Source organism: Salvelinus fontinalis, unplaced genomic scaffold (genome assembly GCF_029448725.1).
Source record: "Salvelinus fontinalis isolate EN_2023a unplaced genomic scaffold, ASM2944872v1 scaffold_0540, whole genome shotgun sequence".
Taxonomy (NCBI): Eukaryota; Metazoa; Chordata; class Actinopteri; order Salmoniformes; family Salmonidae; genus Salvelinus; species Salvelinus fontinalis.
The window spans coordinates 57375-67493 of NW_026600749.1; the positions used below are offsets into that span (position 1 = coordinate 57375).

General features: G+C 44.4%; 2 protein-coding genes across 4 annotated transcripts in view; both read left to right on the forward strand.

Moving 5' to 3' along the window:
* LOC129846442 (paralemmin-3-like) overlaps positions 1–3475 on the forward strand; it is a 29970-nt gene extending 26495 nt beyond the window's left edge. For all 3 annotated transcript variants that reach the window (XM_055914373.1, XM_055914374.1, XM_055914372.1), the window contains one exon: positions 388–3475. In XM_055914373.1, coding sequence (XP_055770348.1) covers positions 388–1388 — 1001 coding nt within the window. In that variant the 3' untranslated portion in view covers positions 1389–3475. The remainder of the gene's footprint in view (positions 1–387) is intronic.
* Positions 3476–5793: 2318 nt separating this feature from the next.
* On the forward strand, positions 5794–10030 carry LOC129846443 (uncharacterized). Its single transcript, XM_055914375.1, has 3 exons — positions 5794–8224; positions 8762–9006; positions 9663–10030. Exons 1-3 carry the CDS (start codon positions 8036–8038, stop codon positions 9856–9858), a joined length of 630 nt encoding a protein of 209 aa, XP_055770350.1. The 5' UTR covers positions 5794–8035; the 3' UTR covers positions 9859–10030.
* Positions 10031–10119: the final 89 nt, after the last annotated feature.

The window sequence follows — 10119 nt, forward strand, 5'->3', positions numbered from 1 at the left end:
TGGAAATGTTCTGGTTGGTTGGATTCAGGGTCACAGGGACTGGCAACATGCCATGCTGAAATGTCACTCCTATCATTATGACTGTCTGTCATGAGTCCAGAACAGAACAGTGTTGATTCTGGAAGCTGCTCTCTCTTCACTTCTTTTGGATTTCTAACATCACTCGTCCCATTGGCCGGGCTCTTTTCTTGTCTTTCTCCTTCACTCTCCATAACCTTCTCCAAGTTTCTACAAGTGTTCCACTCTCCTGCTTCTGCTGTGCTCACTATTCTAGCTGGACTTTCCAGAGCTTGGTAAGAGTAATGTGCATCCTTGCCAAGGGTCTTGCTGATAGAAGACTGGGAAGATGATTGAAACATTTCCTAACTATGATCTGTCTTATCACAGTTCTAGGAACAGTTGAGGCAGCACTATTGGAACGAGCTGAGATCCTCACCAATGGGAGAGGAGAGGGTGAGGGGCAAGCTGCTACCCACGATGCATCAGAGGAGGGCGGACCGCCCAACGGCACCAACGGTCCAGTCACGGTCGTCCCTGAAGATGGTGCCATTACCATGACGTTCCTGGGGTTCACGGAGGCGGAGCCAGTACTTGAGGAAGGAGGAGTGATCATGATGCGAGCGGAGCGAGTGATTATCAATGACGAGGGAGACGAGCTGGCAAATGACCTTTCCTCTACGGGTCAGGAACAGGATGTAGACTCGGTAGCGTCCAATAAGAGCTCAGAATCTCCTGAGGAAGGGGGAATTGAGGAGGCAAAACCAGAGACAACTCCTGAAGAGTCCTCAGAAGTAGCAAAAGAGACTGAGGCAGCGGCAGACACAGTAACAGGAGATTTAGGAGAAGGACAGATGGACACAGTAACCAGAGATTTAGGAGAAGGACAGATGCACACAGTAACAGGAGATTTAGGAGAAGGACAGATGGAGGGCGTGGCAAACAGTGGTGGAGAGGAAGAGGCACAGCCAGTAGAGGAAGCTCCTGTGTCTGACCTGCAGGTCCCAGATGATGGCGTTGTGGCTGCCGTTCCCGTCTACTCTGAGTCCTTACTCACCCCCAGGCCCGACGCAGAGGGAGAGGCTGCAGGCGAGCCGGCAGAGGGCGATGTGGAAGTGAAGACTGAAGTGGAAGTCAAGGGGGAAGAGGCGGCCTCGGTGTCCCCGGAATCAGCCATCCTCCCTGGGGGCCAGTTCCTGGAGGTGTCCCTAGTGGAGCCCCGGACTGAGGCAGACCCTGAGCAGGAGCCCCTGCTGTTCCCATCCAAGGCCCAGACCCTGGAGCAGGCTCCAGCCGCCCCAGAGACACTGACCGCTACCAGGGGAGAGGCAGAGGGAGGTGTCGGTGTGGCTCCCAAACGCCAGACCTGCCAGTGCTGCGCCGTCATGTGATCAATCATTTCGCTCTCTATCTCTCTACCAAATTCTCCAATGCTTTCTCTGTGTAATACTACAAGAGGGACTTGACTCTGCCTCTAACACTGTGAATGATGGGGGGTGGTAAGATGGTGTGTTATTACTGAAGTGCCTTGTGGATCTCCTTCCCTATGAGTATAGCTCAGTTACCCATCCAGAGGTACCTGGGTTTTGTTCAGTAGGGTGAAGTGCTTTGAAATGAAAAATAAAGACCAGTGTTTTTATTATTGGACCAGTTTCAGGTAGGCCCACCCTGTTCAAGTCATGATTGAATCCTGACCAGTACAGTAGGGATGTGGCAAAGGCCTGAGGATTGTATTATGACCAGTACAGTAGGGATGTCTGAAAGGCCTGATAATTGTATTATGACCAGTACAGTAGGGATGTCTGAAAGGCCTGATAATTGTATTATGACCAGTACAGTAGGGATGTGACAAAGGCCTGAGGATTGTATCATGACCAGTACAGTAGGGATGTGTCTGAAAGGCCTGATAATTGTATCATGACCAGTACAGTAGGGATGTGTCAGAAAGGCCTGAGGATTGTATTATGACCAGTACAGTAGGGATGTGACAAAGGCCTGAGGATTGTATCATGACCAGTAGAGTAGGGATGTGTCTGAAAGGCCTGATAATTGTATTATGACCAGTACAGTAGGGATGTGACAAAGGCCTGAGGATTGTATCATGACCAGTACAGTAGGGATGTGTCTGAAAGGCCTGATAATTGTATTATGACCAGTACAGTAGGGATGTGTCAGAAAGGCCTGAGGATTGTATTATGACCAGTACAGTAGGGATGTGACAAAGGCCTGAGGATTGTATCATGACCAGTACAGTAGGGATGTGTCTGAAAGGCCTGATAATTGTATCATGACCAGTACAGTAGGGATGTGTCTGAAAGGCCTGATAATTGTATCATGACCAGTACAGTAGGGATGTGTCACAAATGAAACCCTAGTCCTTACAAAGTGCTCTACTGTTGACCAGGGTGTATGGTCTCTGGTCGAAAGTAGGTCACTGAGTGTACAAAACATTAGGAACACCTGCTCTTTCCATGACAGGCTGACCAGGTGAAAGCTATGATCCCAATTGATGTCACTTGTTAAATCCACTTCAATCAGTGTAGATTAAAGAAGGATTTAAAAAAAAAAGTTTTATCCTTGAGACATGTATTGTGTGTGTGTAGCATTGAGGGCAAGACAACATATTGAAATGTTTTTGAACAGGGTTTGGTAGCAGGTGTCAGGCGCACCGGTTTCAGTGTCAAGAACTGCAATGCTGCTGTGTTTTTCACATGCAATAGCTTTCTGTGTGGATTAAGAAAGGACCACCACTCAAAGGACATCCAACCAACTTGACACACCTGTGGGAAGCATTGGAGTCAACATGGGCCAGCATCCCTGTGGAACGCTTTCAACACCTTGTAGAGTCCATGCCTGGAAGGAATTGAGGCTGTTCTGTGGGCAAAAAGGGGGTGTAATTATATATTAGGAAGGTGTTCCTCATGTTTTGTACACCGTGTATATAAAGGGAATAGTGGGCCTTTTTGGGTGCACTTATGTCTCAACTTGATAGTCTACATACAGTTTGAGATCTTTATTCCATTCTCTTTCTATTTGTTGTATGTGTTAGCCTTCTTGCTTACTTGAGTGTTATCAAGGTTTGTAAAGTTCCATTAACTTTCAGAAAATGCCCAGGTTTTCCAGAAATCAAAATTCCCAGGTTTTCCTGGTTGGAGGGTTTTGGATCTCCTGCCTATTTCCTTCCTGATTCAGGGAATCTTCCAACCGGGATTTCTGGAAAGTGGCCAGGACTTTGCAACGTTACCGTTTTCATCTTATTTTGGTCCATTATCAATTGTTAAAGGGAAAGTATGTTTTTATATCTAAATGCATTTTATTTTATCGGTGTATTTTCCATAGAATACATACAGTGCTCTGGCATGTATATAGCTACCATGAAATCAAGCAGCAGTGGGGTTTATGTATAGAATGTATGTTTTCTCAACAGGATACTTTTGAACCAATCAATAATGATTAAACTGACATTTGTGAAATATTATTTGATGTCCTGTCTAACCATTTGTCAACATTGGACAATGAAAAACTACCATGTTGCTCCATTCTAAGATCAAGCACACAGATTATTGAGTAACCTTTGAAGTGAAAAGTCAAAACACACAATGTCTGGGTCCCAAATGGCACCCCATTACCTTCATAGTGCACTACCTTTGACCAGGACCCTTTGGGCACTACCTTTGACCAGGACTCTTTGGCACTACCTTTGACCAGGACCCTTTGGGCGAGGACCTTTGGACACTACCTTTGACCAGGACCCTTGGGCACTACCTTTGACCAGGACCTTTGGACACTACCTTTGACCAGGACCCTTGGGCACTACCTTTGACCAGGACCCTTGGGCACTACCTTTGACCAGGACTCTTTGGCACTACCTTTTGACCAGGACCCTTGGGCACTACCTTTGACCAGGACCCTTGGGCACTACCTTTTGACCAGGACCCTTGGGCACTACCTTTGACCAGGACCCTTGGGCACTACCTTTGACCAGGACCCTTGGGCACTACCTTTGACCAGGACCCTTGGGCACTACCTTTGACCAGGACCTTTGGACACTACCTTTGACCAGGACCTTTGGACACTACCTTTGACGAGGACCCTTGGGCACTACCTTTGACCAGGACCTTTGGACACTACCTTTGACCAGGACCTTTGGACACTACCTTTGACCAGGACCCTTGGGCACTACCTTTGACCAGGACCCTTGGGCATTAGGGTGCCATTTGGGACGCAGGCACTAACTTTTTCACACATGGGCTTTTGCCATACCACTGTTCTGAACACAGCAAAGGTCAATTGTATTTTATAAACTTGGTGGTTCTGGCCCTGGATGAGGATTATCTGAAAGCTGTGGTATATCAGACCGTATACCACGGGTATGACAAAACATTAATTTGTTTCCTTGGTAACCAGTTTATAATAGCGATAAGGCACCTCAGGGGTTTGTGGTATATGGCCAATATAACATGGCTACGGCCTGTATTCAGGTACTCCGCGTTGATTCGTGCATAAGAACAGTCTTTAGCAGTGGTATATTGGCCAAATACCACACCCCTCTCTTGCCTTATTACTTAAGTATACTATACCAAAGCAATTGGTATACTATTTGTCTGTAGAAAAAACTCTTACTAAGAAATGTAGTATTAATTGGGAGAATATAAAAATGGGGCAGCAGGTAGCCTAGTGGTTAAGAGCATTGGGGCAGTAACCAAAAGGCCACTGGTTCGAATGAGCACACAACTGAACATGAGATGAGCATTAAAAAAAGCTTTTTTTATTTTGCAATCCTGGAATTTGCCATAGAAAAGGGTCATTTGCCTGGCAATCTGCAACTGTGCAACTTTCTGACATTTGAGGAACATTTTACCATAGCAGGACAGCAGAGCTATGACGGGACCCCTCTACCCCAGCACCAGTGTTCTATACACACAGACACATCAATGAAGTATAGACATACAGTAGATAGATACTGTTGATATAGAAATATAAGATAAATGTAGTGATACATATTGTAGATATGAAAGATGTACTGTAGCTAGACCCACAGTAGATAGATATGGTGTATAGATATAGTGAAACCTAGATACTGAAGCCATGTTCGCTCTATATGCCACAGCTCTCCTCTGCTTCCTGTGTTCGAGCCAATCAGCTCCTGCTTCAGCTCTAACCTGTGAGGACCTCCTTAAGCCCATGGATCCACCACGACTAGACCAGCAGCTCTTGGGAAGATGGGCCTTCGTCGCAGACAGTTTGAGCCACCCCTGGTATTACTCAACCATGTTCGCTCTCAAAGTAGCACCCTCTTGTATGTAGAGCACTGCTTTTGACCCTGGTCTAAAGTAAAGCTTTATATAGGGAATAGTGTGCCTTTTGGGTTAATAATACAAATAAATGACATGTCTACTAGGCTACATTTTACTTGTCATTCACCATTATTCATTGTAATTGTGTTTTGATAGTTTTTTTACACTGTGATTGTTTCTAATGTTTTTGTGGCTGCTGTATGAAAACGAATAATAACCACATCTCTTCTTTCAGAGAAAAGACAGTCACCATGGAGTTTACATCTGCTCCCAACACCAGAACCCCAACACCACCACACCTGTCCACTACCCTCAGGCTGACCGGCATGGCGGCTGGTGCAAGTACTGTATATACCCAACAGCATCTCCATCGTCAACGGCAACAGCACCTTCCAGTTAGACATGAGGGGCTTTTGGAACATCACTGGGGTCTCCCTGGAGACCTCCTGCCCAGATTGCCTGGTGATGAGGTGGGTAGCATGATTAACTACAGTACCCATAATGCTCTGTGTAACATAAACCTGTTTGGTCTTATTAAAGATGTTCTTCAAGCTAACATAATGGTATCTCATCTCCTTTTCAATACAAGGTGAGCTCCGTAATAAGGGTGTCCACGGACCTGTATTAGCTGAGGAAGGTGGAGGGCGGGACGGGAGAGAGGTGGAGGAAGAGGAGTTGGAGGAGTTCAGGAAACATGTGGAGTGCCTGGGGCTTCCCGCCGCCAGTGCTGGTGTAGCTTGGGAAATCCCTCTTCCTCATTCCTATCATCCCTGCTTCCGTACCCTCTTAAGACGGGTAGAAGAAGACCCATCAATGTGATAAAAGTATAGATTCTGGGAGAGAAAGAGAGATGTAGAGACACGTGTTCTGTTTTGTAATATAGCAGTTCTGTATGTACTGTTTGTCTATGTACTGTATGATTGTACTGTAGTGAATGATTTCTCATATCATTCTGGCTTCTTGGCTTCTATAAAAGATTTAATGGCATTCATTAATTAAAGTACAAGAGCTTCAGTTAATTCACAGAGACAGTGGAATCCAGTAGGAATGTTCACAGCAAAGAGTTGATGCCGTTACACTTTCTCAGTGTTAAGGAATTAACACCTGCAGTTTTACAGTAACTGGTTTTGGGTGTTGACTATTTGAATCAGGTGTGCCAGTTTAGGGTTAAAACAAAAAAGTGAAAAGTCTGGGGGGAGAGGAGAGGGTTGGGAAACCATGTTGTAGAGAACGCTGGCGGGCATCACTTTTAGCCTACGTATCAGATTCATCTGCTGTGGTGTTATAAACCTAAATATTACCCCCCCAAATATTTTTGAAAGAATGTTGTCACGTTTTAAGAATATTTAGGTGTTTTAAAATATTTGTATAGTGTATATTTTGAAGTACAGAACCAGTCAAAAACTTGCACACACCTACTCATTCAAGGGTTTTTCTCTATTTTTACTGTTTCCTACATTGTAGAATAAAAGTGAAGACATCAAAACTATAAAATAACACATATGGAATCATGTAGTAATCAAAAATTGTTAAACAAATCAAAATATATTTTAGATTCTTTAAAAGTAGCCACCCTTAGCCTTGATGACAGCTTTGCACACTCTTGGAATTCTCTAAACCAGCTTCATGAAGTAGTCACCTGGAATGCATTTCAATTAACAGGTGTGTGTTGTTAATTTGTGAAATGTATTTTCTTCTTGATATGTTTGAGCCAATCAATTGTGCTTTGACAAGGTAGGGGTGGTATACAGAAGATAGCCCTATTTGGTAAAAGACTAAGTCCATATTATGGCAAGAACAGCTCAAATAAGCAAAGAGAAACGACAGACCATCATTACTTTAAGACATGAAAGTCAGTCAATCCGGAAAATCAACCAACCCTAAACATTAGGGTTTTACAAGCCAAACTTTTCTTGTCAACAAAGGCATAATCTCTACGAACAATACAAAACCTGTTTTTATCCAGGGTGTTCCAATTTCCGGAACGGTTCTTTCCACAACTAGGCATTTGTATACATGAAAGTAAAAGTTAGAATTGTTATATAAATGCCTAGTTGTGGGACGACGCTAAGCCACACCAGTGCTCTGAACATACAAAAGGTAAATTGCACTGTGTACTGTACCAGAGCAATAAAAAATAAATATAAATCACCTTTATTTAACCAGGTAGGCTAGTTGAGAAGAAGTTCTCATTTACAACTGCGACCTGGCCAAGATAAAGCAAAACAGAGTTACACATGGGATATACAAACGTACAGTCAATAACACAATTGAGAGAAGAAAAACTAGGAGAATCCCAGAAGAATTAGGAGAACACTAGACGTACATGTAAATGAGACTTCTGGATTGTTTCATGTTTGTCTCTATGGAATAATGTCTCAGATAAAAGCACACAACTTTTCACCAGATAAGCACAGAACATAGATTAACAAAAAGTATTGTTTTTATTTCGCAACCTTGGAATTGCCTTGGAAAGTGCCAGTTTACTGGTACTCTGCAACTGTGGAACTTTCTGACGTTGAACATTGTACCATAGCAGAGCTATAAGACTGGACCCCTCTATCCCAGCACCAGTGTTCCATACACACAGACACATCAATGACACATAGACATGCTGTAGATATAGTGATATATATAAGATAGATATAGTGATACATATTGTAGATACTATAGCTATAGATAGACCCACAGTAGATAGATATACTGGTACATAGATATAGTGAGACCTAGACACTGAAGCCATGTTCGCTCTATGTGCCACGACTCTCCTGTACTTCCTGTCTTTTAGCCAATCAGCTCCTGCTGCAGCTCCAGCCTGTGAGGACCTCCTTAAGCCCATGGATCCACCACGACTAGACCAGCAGCTCTTGAGGAAATGGGCCCTCGTCGCAGGCAGCCTGAGCCACCCTGCATCCCTGGAGAATCTCAAGGTAGCACCCTATCCACTATGTGGCACCCTATTCCCTAGAACCCTATACGGACCCTGGTCCAAAGTTAAAACAAGGGATAGGCCTGGAGAAATGTAACCACTCTCAAATTCATAGACAGAGCTATGGATGCAAAGACTGACCATCCAATATATCACATTTATAGTTTTAAGCATGTTTTGAGGCATTTACAATGTTTACAAAACATTGGATTAAAGCAAGCTTATATTTGTGGTTCGGTATTGTGTATGACAGTTGAACTAAGCTCATGAGGCATTTATAAGTTATATTCTTCAAGAATCAATTGGTACATATCATAAATGTTTAAGTCCAAAACTGGATGTAACAACTGCAGATTGCCCCCTTTAAATGGCTGTTTAGCACACTTGTCAACTAGGCTACATTTCACCTGCCTTTCCACATGCATTGTACCGGTAATTGTTCTGTGACAATTCTGTATGTTGTAATGATTGTTTCTATTGTTTCTATAGTGGTTTCTGTATGAAAACGAATAATAATCGCAACTCATCTCACTCACAGACCAGAGACGGCATCACCATGGAGTTTTCCCTCTCTACCCCCAACCCCAACCCCACCCAGAACTCCAACACCACCACAACCGTCCACTACACCCAGACTAACCGTTTCGGCAGCCGATGCGAGTATCGAACCTACAATATCTCACTCATCAACGACAACAGCACCTTCCAGTTCGACGTGGGGGGCCGATTCAACCTCACTGGGGTCTTCCTGGCGACCTCCTGCCCAGACTGTCTGGTGATGAAGTGAGTCATTTATAGAATTGTACATTTGAGCCATTTAGCAGACACTCTAATCCAGAACAACTTACTGTTAGGGGGTACTCCAGTGTTTTTCAACTCTGGTCCAGGTGTACCCCCGTTTCTGTTGGAGATCCACACAAACACACCTGATTCTACTAGTCAACTAATCACCAAGGCCTTGACAAGTTGAATCAGGCGTGGTTGCCCAGGGCTACAACAAGAATGTGTACTGTTGGGGGCAGATTAGGACGGGAGTTGAGAAACACCGGTGTAGGCTATTCAACTAAGGTCAGGTAGGTAAAAACAACCACATACTGCATTACAATCACTGCAAGTGAACCGTTCTTCAAAACGCCCACTGGGCACAGAAGTCATTTCACTGAAATGACGTGGAAGCAACATTGATTCAACCAGTGTGTGCCCAGTGGATAGCCTCTATCAGCCTCAAACTCAACTCTGGACCTCTAATCAGGGATTGGCACACCAGGTGGGTGCAATTAATGATCAGGTAGAACAGAAGAACCAGCAGGCTATGGATCTCGTAGGGTGAGAGTTGAATACGCCTGCTCTATCAGCTAAACCAGTGACAGGAAGAAAAATAAGTGCTGGTGTGAGTACAAGAAAGAAAAGTACAACAGTAAAGTATAATTCTTTTTTAGGTGGGAGGTGAGCTCCAGGAGGAGGGAGTCCACGGACCTGTACCTGCTGAGGAACGTGGAGGGCGGGAGAGAGGTGGAGGAAGAGGAGATGGAGGAGTTCAGGAAACAGGTGGAGTGTATGGGGCTGCCTCCGCCAGTGGTGATGGAGCCGGGGAATGCCCTCTGTGGTTTCCATCAGCTCATCTGGAAAAACTGAGGAGAAGGAGAAGAAGAAGACGAAGCTCGATCAGTGTGATCAGAGAGTGGGGGCCGGGAGGCAGATGTAGACACCGTTTCTGTCATCGGTTTTGTAATGCAACATTTCTGTGTTTACTGTTTGTCGATGACCTGTAGAATTTTGATAAAAAGATGCGCGATTTGTCATATTATTCTGTCTTCTTGGCTTCCTTGACAGATTTAATTACGTTCACAGAGTGATTTAATGTCCAAGAGCTTAAGCTAATTCGCAGAGACAGTG

Coding starts and splice junctions, on each gene's coding strand:
- LOC129846443 (XM_055914375.1), top strand. CDS start 8,036: ATGTTCGCTCTATGTGCCACGACTCTCCTGTACTTCCTGTCTTTTAGC. Junction 8,225..8,761: donor CATCCCTGGAGAATCTCAAG/GTAGCACCCTAT, acceptor TCTCACTCACAG/ACCAGAGACGGCATCACCAT. Junction 9,007..9,662: donor CCAGACTGTCTGGTGATGAA/GTGAGTCATTTA, acceptor ATTCTTTTTTAG/GTGGGAGGTGAGCTCCAGGA.